Source organism: Semicossyphus pulcher, unplaced genomic scaffold (genome assembly GCF_022749685.1).
Source record: "Semicossyphus pulcher isolate SPU_LCO1_2020_fin unplaced genomic scaffold, fSemPul1.0.p SCAF_11, whole genome shotgun sequence".
Classification (NCBI taxonomy): domain Eukaryota; kingdom Metazoa; phylum Chordata; class Actinopteri; order Labriformes; family Labridae; genus Semicossyphus; species Semicossyphus pulcher.
This window is the reverse complement of record NW_027211615.1, coordinates 5,563,726-5,577,808: the sequence shown is the minus strand read 5'-3', so window position 1 is coordinate 5,577,808 and position 14,083 is coordinate 5,563,726. Positions and strand designations below refer to the sequence as shown.

Sequence of the window (14,083 nt, the reverse complement as noted above, 5' to 3'; positions counted from 1 at the left end):
CATGAATGCCGTGGGTGTGGACAGGTCACATTGTCTTACCTGTGTAGAAACCCGGTGTAACACCTGTGATCCCTGCAGGATGTAATCAGGGTTCAAGGGTCAACTGAAGCTTCAATTCAGCTACACAGAAAAATACTTAATTTGTGTTAAATATTTAAAGAAAAAAGTAAAATATTGTTCAAATGAAATTAGTTTTAATTCCAGGATTTCACACTGAGAGAAAGGTACAGCTATGTTATTTCCAGACGGCATATGAACCAATAATCAGGGTTTGAGCGTGCATCATTTAGACAACGACAATAACCCAAAATAAAATATCTCACAACTACAACCTCTGACAGCTATTTACTCATAAAGTCATGTACAGTACTCATTTTTATAGACTTTTAGTTGGTGAATCAGCAAAACTACAAACTACAAATCCTGGGAAATTGGTGTCTCCACTCTAAAAGATGATTAACAGATCAAAATGTGAGAGAGCCACACATGGCGACAGATAATGATAGATTGAACAGTTTGGCTCCTGTAGTGTGAGGAGAGCAACCATATGACCCAAACAGCACACCACACTGACAGATTCATTCACCAACAACCAGAGTCTGACTCTCACAGCTGGAAATCTTTAGACTTTAGAGTAAACAAACATGGCGGACAACTGGCAGGAAGAATCAGCGATGATAGTTTTTGGACTTTTTACTGAAAATTCAGAATGAAACTGGGGATGAAGTGGTGGAGACGGCGTGAACATGGCCCATGCTACTTTATGCTTCACGTTCGCTTCTGTTGCCATGGCTGCGGTTGTTCTGCTTCCTTCTCTAGTCAGCTTGCATCCTGATTGGCATTTGGTTCCACGTGAAGATCCACACAGTGCGTGCTCGGCTGTCCTCTGGGTTCCCCACACACAACAGAATATCAGATCGTAGATATTGAACATGTTTAATATTTAGGATCTGAAATCGGTGCAGCCATGACCTTTTTCCAAGCAGATTGGGGGAAGTAAAATTACTCTTAACATCCCTCACACCACAGGAACATCTGAAGAGATCATCTTTAGAACCTTTAAAACACCAGAACTTTGCTTACTTTAGTCTGAAGGGGGGAATCAGGCCCTAAAATCAGCTTCATTATCTTGTAGTGTGCACTCCACGTTAGAGGAAATGCCATTCTCTGTTGCTTTGATATTAAGAAGTAAGCGAGGACTTTGTTATCTTACTGTTGGTTAACACATGGAAAAGGTTAACCAAAGTGAGGAAAGTAAGCCAGTGACTTGTCCTTTCCTAGGTAACCTTATATCAGACGTATTCTCCATTAGAAACAACTGTACAGTCTTTAAAACAAGTTGCTTGTCTCTGCTATCTTCTGCTTTTTTTAACAGACCACCTGCTGCTGGTATAAAGAGTTTTTTGTTTTCTTTCTGGTGTGTAGAAGTGCAGCTTCTTGGCTCAGACAAAGGACTCCAAACAATTTAGTTTTTAGTATAGCCGCATCTACTCTTCCTCTTCTGTGTGATTACACTGTAACAATATTTGTAATAAACACACAGATATGAAGCGGTGTGTCTACAGTAGAAGGCAGCAGTTTTTCAGAAGCGAGCAGGTTAATAATTCTCTCACCTCCTCCCTGAGCCGTGTGAAAGCAGGGCATGGCATTTCTTCTTGTTGAAATGAGTCCTGAGTTCCAGAAGTTTGCATAAAAGCCTGGTTGCCTAGCTGCATGAGGCTCAGTGCTGCTGCCAGGCCTGCTTTGTGTGTGTGTGTGTGTGTGTGTGTGTGTGTGTGTGTGTGTGTGTGTCTGAACGGGATCCTCTGCAGAATGCTGCCGAGGAGAGAATTCCCCCTGTGCTTGATGGTATTCAGTGTTCAGCTGGCAGGAGGGAGTCATTCAGTGTTTCCATAGTGAGTTAGCTCCTTTCAGCTGAAGTGAATTGACCTCACAGCGTTTTCATGCATTCTTTATTTCACTTTGTGTGGTCTTATTTAACAGTTTTGGCAACGTTTCAAGGATATTTGTCGAATACAAACTGTAGGTCACTCACACTCCAGCCTGTAAACTACAGAAACACCTTTTTATTTCACATCTCGTTCTGTATACGTTTGTGCTGATGTTTAAGACTGTTACTTTTCTCTGTTTGTGTTATTGACTACATATTTTAAGTGCAATTAAAACAGTTTGAGAATTTATAATTAGGCCAGAAGTTTTTACATAACCTTAACAATCATAGAGCATTAATGGAGTGTAGTGGCTGTTTAACCATTTTCAGTGTCTGCGGGGCAGATACCTGTTGAAGTCCATCAGGCCATCCTTATAATTATCCCAAACTCCCTCATGATACCACCTGCAACTAATGGACTTAACGAGCCTGTCAGTCAGTCATATCGGTGCACTTACACAGATATGAGGAACTACACAGAGAAGTTACAGGTGGGATGTGCACTTCTAGTCCAATCAGTTTCTTTTTGCTAATTCTGTGAATATCGACTTACTGTACCATTTACCAAGATATGTCTTTGTTTTGATTTCAGCTATAACAGCAGGAGGGTTGTGATTATCACTTTCAGGAGTCGATCTGCATGTTTTTTGGCAGTAGCAACTTTAGCAACCACAATCTCACACTGAGCTAAGGTGAAACAGTAAGCAGTGTTACGTTACTTTTTAAAAGTAACTCACGTACCTCAGTTACGTTACTGCGTTACCTCCTGAGAAAGGTAACGCATTATATTAATTTTACCAGAAATTAAACCCTCTTTATGAATCATTACACATGTCTGTTATACTGAATATTTCCACAAAGTAAACACTGTCCTCTTTTCACTGTGGGCGGGGCTAAACCGCTTCCTACACTGACAGAGCTGCTTCTCTTTTCATCTTTGGTTTGTTTTTTGGGGCTCGTGCACAGAAAAGGCTGCTTGTAGTTTTCATCAAAGATCTGGTGTTTGATATCTTGTGATAATAATAAGGCAGATGATCTGTCTTCCACAGCCATGTTTTATGCTTGATTTGAGATGAATTTCTGATGACTTGGAAGTAATTCATTTCTCCCTCTGGGTTAAGCCGTGTCAGCCTGCAGGCTGTGAATCAGTGTGAGTGATGTCATCTGTACCGTGTTATCTCAGCCTCTGCTGTGTTTCCACAAATGAAACAGTCATTAGAGCGACTGTCATCACAGATTAGACTCCAGGGATCCGATGGGACATGCCTCTTCCTCTGCACAGCGGAGATGAACAATCAGTGATGAGTAGAAAATGCTGTTCGCTGTCTCTCACTTCCTGTCTTCATCTCAGGTTACCTGTCTGAGAGTTGGGCTCTGTCATGCCCTGTGGATAAGAGTGATGAACGGCTTATACTGCTTATATAGTGTTAGCATTATCGCATTATTCTGTGTTGAGTTTTTACCTAATATTGAGTCAAAACCTCGAGGAATACGAGCCACAACCCTGATGACACAACCACCTTCCATGAATTTTTCCCATGCAGCAGTGTGTGGATCAAACTTTGTGCTGCATTCAGGCTTCTTTCAGTGTGTCTTTAGGAGTTTGGTGCGTATTATGTCAAGCTGCACAGCGTCTCTGTTCTGGATGTCTCACGGGGAGTAGCTCGTTCTTCCTCTCGGACTTCATACACTCATCATGCTGCTTGAACAAGTTAGTTGTGTTGCTTTGCGGCGCATACACAGGTTTCATGACCTCTTTGCTGATTATTTTTCCTTTCTTAAAGGAGCAGTTCGACCCTGGAAAAAGCCGCTGTCAGTCAAAGCTGGTGTTCTCTGTAATCAATAGAAGCAATAATATTTGAAATTGGCGCCATAGCTGTGGAGAAAGTTGTACAAGCAGCTCGAGGTTTCACCCATTCTACATTCCTACAACACCCAGCGTGCATTGCGTCCCTCCCTCTGAAAGGAACGGCCCAGCGAGAGACACTGGAGTGAAATACTACCGTTTCTCTGCAGGCTCAGAGCGGTACAGAACCAGAAATAGGACGAGAATATACCGGTGGATCGTCTAAAAAATCTTCAGGTCTGCAGTCTACATTTCAAACCTGACGATCGGAGGTGGGCGTCCTAGATTGAGGAAGTGTAGTTTGGCAAGCTCCCTTGCTCCCTCTGCCAGACTATGTAAAATGCGTCATCTGGCAGAGGTTTCCCAGGGCCCATTGATGAAGTGGATAGCGTCCTCCAAAGACACAGAGCGAAATTGCATTCCATAATGGCATTAGCTCCCCATAATAAAATTAAAGGACTGAGGTTGAAAATCAGCAAACTGGCCCTTTAACATCACTTTTTCTAAACCTGCGATGACGAGCTGTTTCAGGGGACCAGCTCTGTTCCACACACTTAACTTTTGTTTCTCCCCACCGTCTCTGTTGCAGCTGCAAGATAGGCGCTCATGACGTGACATGCCAGCTCCCCCAAAAGTGAAGCCCAAACCTCTCTATCGCCCCCTCGGGGTGTGGTCGTTTAGGGAACGTTTGATTTGATTTCTACAGGCGGAGCATTTTAAACATCAATATCACCGTCAATCATGTTTAGTTAATCGTAAACAAAGGTTAATATTCCATTAATTGTGCAGCTAACTGTATTCTTTGGTTTGTGTGATATTACTTTTCTTAAAGGCAAACCAAAAAATAGGGACAACTCCTTCGATTAAACAATGTTGTTGTTTGTAAGTGCCCTTAAAAATTCAACACACAGATACGTTTCCTTCTTGGACAGCCCTCTTAGCAGACATTAATCAGAATCAGAACATTATCCAGACAGTTGAGGGCAACTACTGGACCAACAAACATGACACAGACAGGATTGTCAGGCTGCTCCTGCAAAACCATGTTTGTGAAATGCAATCACTTGAAATAATAATATTGTCATTAGAATGTCTTTTACACTTAAGAATAAACTAATCTGTGATAATAATGATGATTATCTGAATTCAAAATAAAGTCTGTCTGACTTGAAACAGTTCTAATAGCATCATCCCTGTGAAACAGTGTTTTTAAGGATTAAGCATGAAAAGGGTTCCTGCTCCTCTTCGAGGATCTGTAGTGAAGGTTCTTGATGAAACATGTTGAGGTCCTGTTAGCAGAGCTTTGATGTGAGGCTGCAGGATATGGATGGTTGTTCTGTTTGTCTGACTCCTCAAAGAACAGAGACTCTCACATAAACCCTGTGGTCTGCTGTAGCTCTGTGCCCATGTGGACTTTATTGAGCGTGGATTATCCTGACTACATCTACAGTTTAACACCTCATGGATCATAAAATGTACTTTTATACCTGAATACAAAGTTTATAAAGACCCTGCAGTACGAGCTCTTATAACTAGAGTCCTGACAGCAGCAATAACATGTAATGGAGGCTGCTCGTGTCAGGACGTGCTCACGGCGTCTGCTTTCACTCAGACCTGCTCATTCTACGACTCTGCGTTGAAAAACTGGCGATAAAAGTATTTGACATGAAAGAAGCCCCCTTACCCTCTCTGAAAATATTTATGATGCTCTAAGCTGACAGACGTTTCCATCTGCCCGTCAGAGTTGTCATCTCTCAGAGTGTTTAGAGACGTATTCAGAGACAGCATGGATGGAAAACGTTTAAGCATATGCCACTCAAACAGGAAAGGAGTCACTGGCATTTAAAGGTAAGAAAAATGTCTTATAACTGGTGATTATATGGTTATCATTATGTCATTGGCTAACTGTGACTGATGCATCGATGCATTTTGCTGTTGTGTTCGGACAAAGTGGAGCAGATTTGAACTGTGTGTGCTGCCATCCTGCTCATCTGTATCCAGAGTGTGTGCAGTAGAGATATTGACGTCCCGTCCCTTCATCTACCCAAAACACACATTTACCTTGTGGGCTTGACGTGTTGGAGCCCTCAGCTGGGCTCAGTCTGCAGCAGAACAGCTTCTTGTGTTGGTCTGAAGCAGATTTTCATTCTTATGGAAAGTTCAATGACTGTAGTGTTAGTGTTAGTTTCGTCTCCTCTCACCGTTCCTCCTCACACACCCTTTTTACAGCATCAAGTAACTAATTAAAAATAAACTTGTCAGAAAAATGAACACTTGGACATAAATCAGCATGATAAGAACTAACTATAATGACAGAAACCATGTCTGAGAAAAATGTATTTGACGTGTATTTAGATTTTATAGTTTGACCATAGTATAAATAATGGACGTAGTCTCAGTGACGTCACCCATTGGTTTCTGAAGAAGCGGTATGAAGCCCAAATTGCGTCGGTGTTGGCGGTCGCCATATTGGAAATGCCAGAGGCAGGCAAAGGCGGAGCGCGAGCGAGCTGAAACCTATGGCTGAGGACTATAGGCGGGCCGCATGAATCAGCCAGCTACGGCTATGAAGCTCGACTTTATGCTTCTCAGCGTAGCTAGCAGTTAGCCATAGAGGAGGAGATTCTGTTTGTGACGGTGACTGACTGCAGGTGTTTAGTTATCAGACTAAAGAAGAAGCGAGCCGACACGTAGCAGGAAACGTAAAATAACCGGTCTGCTCATCACTACGGTCCGCTGTAATCTCTCCGGGGAAAAGCCAACAACTCCAGACTCCTGATACTTAGTGCTAAAAATATATCAATACAATAACACACATAAACTTTTAACTCACCGTAAAGCTGGAGCTCAGACTTCTTGCACGGCCAGAAAGTTCCTTAAATCCCACAGAGAGAGAGAGACAGATTATTTGTCCAAACTTTGAATGAAAAAATCACCAAAAGTCTCCAACAACACAAACAGGTGAAGTTAAGTTCAGTGTCTGTGTGTCTGTGTTGACGTCTAGAAGACAGCCAGCAGGATCCACCTGTCAATCAAGTGACCCCGCCCCTATGATTTAAGGCTTAATATAAATAAATCAGGTGGGTTATAAAAAAAATCACCCCGTACAGTTATCTTGAACAATAAAATTAGCTATTTATAAACCGTTTTTTGTACCAGGCTGTAAACATGTTTATTTCTGCTGTAAAAATGTTCCCACCTGCTGTAATGTTATTTCTTGTTTTCTGGAGCCTCGAGTGGCCAGTCGAGGAACTGCAGTTTTTTGCACTTCCGCATTGGCTTCATTTTTCAACACCAGAGGTTGCTGCTCGAGTTTGACTCATGTCCCATCTGTTAACATGGAGGAGGCGGGCTTTATGACCTATACTGCAGCCAGTCAGCAGGGGGCGATAGAGAGGGTTTGGCTTCTCTTTTTGGGAGCTGTCATGTCGTCCGTCTTTTTATGTCTCAGCATAAAAGTAATTTGTTGTTCATCACTTCATCAGAGGTCTCTTCCTCTCCAAAAACAAACAGACTTTCATTCTTAAATTCTCTGCTAGCCCTGAGGTGGAACTACAGGCGCTCTTAGTACTGTATCATTTACGTTAGTCAGAGAACTCTGACTAACGTGCGTCTTACAGGTAATCTGCGTCATCTCTTTCCTCAGAGAAGAAAAAGTAGCTTGACAGTCAAAATGTTTCAACACTTCTTCACAGCTCAGCTTCAGGCCCCGGGCCTTTTCTGAAGGTTACAGATATTTTCAGTCATTTACAGTAAAATGAAGCACCTTTTTCTCTGGAAGAGGTGTTAAAGGTCTTATCAGGCAGGATTGCATTCCAGTGAGCTTGTAGAGTCTGAGGTTTTGTATGTCGATGTGTTTTAATGATAAGAAATCGTGATATATTTCAGGCATGGCAGCTCTCCCCTCCCTGTGGTTAGACGCAAACCACAGCAGTGTGTCTCCTGTCTGACTGAGCTGTTACAGTGTCTCTCTGTCTCATAGTGTGTGAACCTGCAGCAGTACAGTCGGCACTCTGACCAAATCTGACCCCTCTTTTTGGCTCTCATTGCGGATTATTCCTGTGCTGCTCACATGATCCCACGAGGACTGAACGTGGGTGTAACAACCTGGACAGTCGGCATGTCAGGCCCATTCCTCCCTGTTTTCCTGTTGCTGCCTTGTTTTCACTCCGTGTGTTTCCTGTTCTGTTCCAGCAGCTGAGAGGATGAGGGGCAGGAATCCTGGCGGTTTGTGGAGTTTGTAGAAGAAACACCATCACTGGCAGCCTCTCCAGCTCCTCTGTGTGCAGCAGAGCTCACCATGAGTTAGGAGACATCCGACACTGTCACACCGCGGCCTTCCCCCCGATCCTGAGCTCCGTGTCTGACTGACAGCAGCATCACTCGCCCCGCTTCATGATCCAGCAGGATGCGGCTGAGGTCCTCGCACTCTCCGAGCGCCTCCTCATAGCTTCACACAAGGGACAGGCCGACAATGTGGTCCAGCTCATTAACAAGGGAGCAAAAGTAGCCGTCACCAAGGTGAGTGAGCCGTCCTGAGTGTGATAGTAAGACAGCATGCTGGTGGAGACTTTGGTACATGTGGTACACACCCACACAACAGCTCTGCGGCCGCCCGGAGCTACTCGAGTGTCTCCTAAAACACTTGAATGTATCGTGATATTCCCCTGTTTGTAAATTATTCCCTTGACTGAATGCAGAGCAGCTGGATTTTATTCTCATTAGTACAGTTTGGACACGTGATGAGGTTCGTATGTTCATGTGCGGCTCCAGTGCTGCTAACACTTTCATGCTCTGTTTGCGTCTAATTGATTTAAGAGCTGCAGATGAGCTCAGAGAGTTACAGGGTGAATGAGTTTACGTCACAATGACTGAACACATCTGATGTCCGACGCACAAACAACAGAACACGATAAACACGACTTTGTTTGCAGCTCATGATTTTGCAGTTAAAGGAGAATTCCAGTATTTTCAGACCAAAGCCGTCGTCTCACAGATTTCAGGGTCTAAATGACTAAAAGTTTTAAACAGATTGCTTCAACACACAATAACAAAAACAAACAAACCAATCAATACAGCAGTAGACAAGAAAGTCCTATGTTCTTTGAGGTAAAATCACTGTTTTTGTCAATGGAGTCTGGCGGCTTTAAACCAGGGGTTGCCATGCTTTTTGATTACACGGACCAGACAGGAGCAATAATATTTTTGACGGACCGGGGGGGGCATTGACACGCATGCCCATAAATCACAGTCACACGCACGGAAATTCAGACAGATCGTGTCTGTATTTATTCAGTGAGGAGACTGCATCTAAGTTTTTAATACGGGACATGCCGACGAGAGGGACGGCGTGGGTCAGAGACAGATGATCCAGAGTGCGATCCTAGCAGTTTATCTAAATTTATAATGTGATCCAGCAGTGAGCACAACGTGAGGAGAAGAGCAGATATGACGCAGACCTGTGTGTGTTTTGATGCTCATACCTGAATCAATAATGTTGCGATCCATCATTATTTCAGGATCCACCTGTCAATCAAGTGACCCCGACCCTATAATTTAAGGCTTAATATGATTAAAACGAGTGTGTTATAAAAAAATTCACACCCCGCTCAGTTATCTTGAACAATAAAATTAGCTATTTATAACAAACCAGGCTGTAAACATGTTCATTTCTGTGGAAAAATTGGCATTTGCCCACCTGCTGTAATGTTGTTTTCTGGAACCTCAAGTGGCCACTCGAGGAACTGCAGTTTTTTGCACTACCGCATTGGGTTCCTTTTTCAATATTGGAGGCTTTGCGTAAAAGCAGATGTCCGAATCCATTCATCTGGACTTTGAGCTGACTTTTTCCTGCAGCCTCCTGGTAAAAAGTCTCTGTGCAGTCAGCGCGAGTGCAGCATATAGTCTGGCGCTGACGACGGGGTGATGGCATCGATCACGTTGAGCAGAGTGTCTCTGCTTTATTTCTTTACTGCTCGCCTGTCTGTATGTTTACTACTGTTGTGTTTGTAGATTACATTAGATTAGATTCGATTGGGGACATTTTACCTGGACTCCATCCAGCTGCAGTTTACAAGTTAAATTACACAAAAAGGTACAATTCACATTTCAGCACAGTCGCACGAAACACGGAAACAATTTCACAGAAATTGATAATCCAGCACATAGATCCGTCCACATTCACAGATGGCACATGCACGCACACACGCTATGTCACATATTGCACTGTCCCAACATGTTGCACTGTCCTCATGTCGCATATTGCACTGTCCTACCATAACATATTGCACTGTCCCTATGTAACATATTGCACTGTCCCTATTGTGGAAACACCCTGACCCATGTTGTAGTGATATTAACCCGGAAGCAGTCACTGTTCCTGAAGACCCCTCCTCCTGCAGGCTCTACCAAGGTGTCATTTAGACCCTAACGTGTAAAAATAGGACCCGGGTTAGAAAATACAGACTCCCCTGAAACACGTACCATTTACTAACACCTTGACTGAGACCCCCCCCCGAGCGTCCCCAGGTTAGTTTCCTGTCTGGGCCCTGTGCTGAATGTCATCCCTTCTATCTCTCCTGCCTGTCTAATAAAGGAAACATGTCAAAATAAACCTCACAAAACAAAACAAAAACAACATCACAGCTGAGCTGCTGCGTGGCCAGATGGATCATGGAGACACACACACACACACACACACACACACACACACACACGCACACACACACTCCCCTGAGGCTTTTTTTTTCTTTCATCTCCGCTCTCACATCTCCTGAAACACACGGAGGTTTAAAGGTCGTTAACCAGTACACAGGATATGATGTAACACTGCTGTGTGCCAGTTTGGGCCAGTGCTCATGTAGAACAATGGCCTGGATGAAAGATGTGCAGAGGTAATTATAGGCAGGACACAACTTTACTCATATGTGGCAGTCTGAAGGGACTGAGTGTCGGATTGAATCACTGTCAAACAAGATTTTCTTCATTTGTTAAAAGTAAAAACAATTTGGAAAGTAAAAACTGTATTTCTGAGTTTTATTCTTGACTTTGGAGATAGTAGTTACTAACTAACTAAAGGTCAACTTAAAGGTTCGGTAGGTAACATTATTAAAACTAACTTTGTCCTATTTGCTCAAACTGTCACTTTAAACATGCAGTAGTACATGATGACAATGAGAGATAATCTGTGAAAAGAATCATGTTCCTCTGGCTCCTCCTACTGCTCCTAATGGCATTTGTAAGAATCCAACGCTCCCGAAACACAACAACCAATCAGAGCCGAGCAGTCTCTCAGGCTGTACGCTCCGCAGCGCCACTCCTCTGCGCATGCTCACACGGTCAAGCTCAATTTCTTCAGTGTGCGCAGCGTCAGCCGGTTTATGTCCACGAAGGCTTAAAAACAACCACCAGGAACAAGCCAACACTTACACTACTGTTAAACTAAAAAGAAAGAGTTGGATTGAGACAGAAACAAAATGAGAGTAAACATTGGAGCGGCATGTCCGAGGTGGAGAGAGCTACGGGACCTGAAAGGATTAAAAACTGAGTTACACAGTTCTGCTCGACAGGTAATTACCCCAGCTCCATTCTGCTGTATTTGTTTCACATTGCTAAGATGTCTGCGGTTACTGTGACGCTGTGTTACGTTGGTGTAGCAGTCGGGCTAACGTTAGCTTGTTCTCAATGTGGCTGCTGTTCAGAGTTGTTTCATGGCAGTGTGGCTGAAAATATCTCTGTGAAGTGTCAAGGCAGTGTTACCGTTTCAGACTTCCTCCTGATAGTTCTGTGTGCCTGTGCTCTCACGGCTAAATGTTCTCAACATCAGTGAGTTACTGCGTAATGGGCTCTGTTTTTTCCACAGTCTCTGTTAGCAAACTAAGTGCTGCTGGTTTGATGTGTATCAGCTTCGATAGTGTTGGTGGTGTAATACAACGGCTGCGGTTGTTGTCATTTCACGTTTTTACATAGTGTATATCTGGATCCTTCAGTTGCCGTGGTTACGAGCCTGCGCGCACATGACAGCCTCCTCTGTGGGGAGGGCTTTGGAGGCAGGACTGAGAGCCGCGGAGAGAGAGGGGGAGGGACCTGGAGGTGATCTTTCAAATTTTGAAGCAAAGTCCGCGCTCGTCTCCATCTTACCTACTGCAGCTTTAAGAGCTGTTTTCAGGGTTCAGTCATTCATCAACTATAGGCCTTTGGTCACAAGGAAAAATGTGGTTGGAAAAAAATCTTGAATGATTGTGATCGGAAATCACTTTGGTGAAATCAGATGGTAGAAAATCAACAGTAGTTCTACTGTTGATTTTTTATGGCTGTGTTAAATAGTGACAGTAAGAGCATTTCCACACATACCATGCGAAGAGAATTGAAGGGATTGGGACTAAACAGCTGTGAGGCCTTAAGAAAACCACTCATCAGTGACGCTAATCGGAAGAAAAGGCTTCAATTTGCTAGGGAGCATAAAGATTGGACTCTGGAGGAATGGGAAAAGGTCATGTGGTCTGATGAGGACAGATTGACCCTGTTCCAGAGTGATGGGTGATCAGGGTAAGAAGAGAGGCAGATGAAGTGACGCACCCATCAGCCATCATGCCTTGTGTCTACCGTACACGCCTGTGGGGGCAGGGTTATGATCTGGGGTTGCTTCAGTTGGTCAGGTCGAGGTTCAGCAACGTTATGTGCCGAAAAATTACCACCTGCATAAACTTCAAAACGATTCCACGGCGAATGTGTGCCGTAATCAAAGCCTTGTATGACCCTGTGAAACCACATAGTACATCTAAAACTGAGGCCATTTCTCACGGTTAAGGTCCCAGTGGAAATTTCCATGACAGATTCAATACTCAAGTATAAACTAGCTTTTAGCTGATATTGTAGGCGTCTTCATGGTGTCTTTGGTTAAATGTTATTGGTGTATTCTGTATGTTAGACACCCAAAGTGCAGGGTCCACATACAGAGCCTTGCTGAGCACCACTGATGTGAGAACACTTACTCTGGATGTGTTTGCTTTCTGTGTTTTGTGTTTTCTGTTCTGGCACTGAAAACCAGTTTTCCACGGGAACATGAGCACATGGCATCGTATTGTTACAGCTACAACAACATGACGTGTTTGCAGCTCGCTCTGATGGTTCAGTGTGGACCAGCTGCATTGGCTGTTTTGGCAGAGTGCCAGTATGAAAGCTTAATCTGGGATGAAAGGGGGCAGAGTTTCATATGAAACATTCCTCTGCTCATGAAGAGGAATGTAGGAGTATTTGTTTGAAGGCTGAAATGATGAATGAATTGAGACTGAGAGCCTAAACAGATGTAAAGAAAGGAGGCGGGAAGGATGGTGTACAGGGGTTAGATTAAGGCTGGGAACAAAGAAGAAACGAGGAGAGGATGGTTTCAAGTTCAGGACCTGATCACCTGTTGGTTCACAATCTGGAGAGGTCAGAGGTCAACTGGTTCCACTAATTTCATAGGAATATCCGTTGATACAGAGTCCTGATCTGATACTTGTATTTCCTTAGATAATTCTAACTAAAAGGAAGTTATTAAAATCATTACAGTGTATGCTCTGTAACTGAACCGATCTGCCTTCCTTCAGTCCGTACCTCCGTCCCATTCTCACGAACAACAACAGGAAAGCTCCGAAAAGCCTGCAAGAAAGTTTGGCACAAAAATGTCTTTAAAAGTGTCAATAAAAGTATGAAGTGAACGGTCAAAGGTCAACTTGCATCCTGAGAAAAAACACAGTCATGACTTCCTTCTCTTTTTGTGATGAAATGAACACATGGAGGGAAAATCTTTACATTTAGGACAAACATCCACTCTGACTCAAAGATGATGTGATTAGATTTTAGTGGTCAAAGACCAAAGATCAAAGGTAACTGTGATATCTCTTCCATCCATTTATCATCAGTGTTGGCGCTAACACATTACAAAGTAATCTGTTAAAGTACTCAGATTACGTTGTTGTTGTAATGCAGGGGTCTCCAACAGGTAGCTCGTGAGCTACTGGATTTTAGTAGCTCGCCGAGAGGTTCACAGACTCTGTACACAAAATCTGAAAATAAATACAATAACTAAATAAATAAATCAATACACCTTTCAGTCAAACACACAGATGTCCCGCCCCCTCCAGTACAATATAATAGGTTAGGCCTATCAGCTGTCAATAAAAAGAGGTGATGCTTCTGGCAAGTTTGTCCACGTCTGAACCTAACCAATCACAGCAATGTTGCAGCAACCTCCATTGGCAGGTTGGGTCAGTTTTGCTGTACGCTAGTTGAGCTACAGTGAAGACTTCTGTGCTATTAGCCTG

General features: G+C 43.4%; 1 protein-coding gene across 1 annotated transcript in view; it reads left to right on the top strand.

Annotated features, from left to right (window-relative positions):
• Positions 1-7,995: 7,995 nt before the first annotated feature.
• ankrd6b (ankyrin repeat domain 6b) overlaps positions 7,996-14,083 on the top strand; it is a 29,117-nt gene continuing 23,029 nt past the window's right edge. Inside the window, exon 1 of the mRNA XM_069657293.1 lies at positions 7,996-8,297. Coding sequence (XP_069513394.1) covers positions 8,172-8,297 — 126 coding nt within the window. The 5' untranslated portion in view covers positions 7,996-8,171. The remainder of the gene's footprint in view (positions 8,298-14,083) is intronic.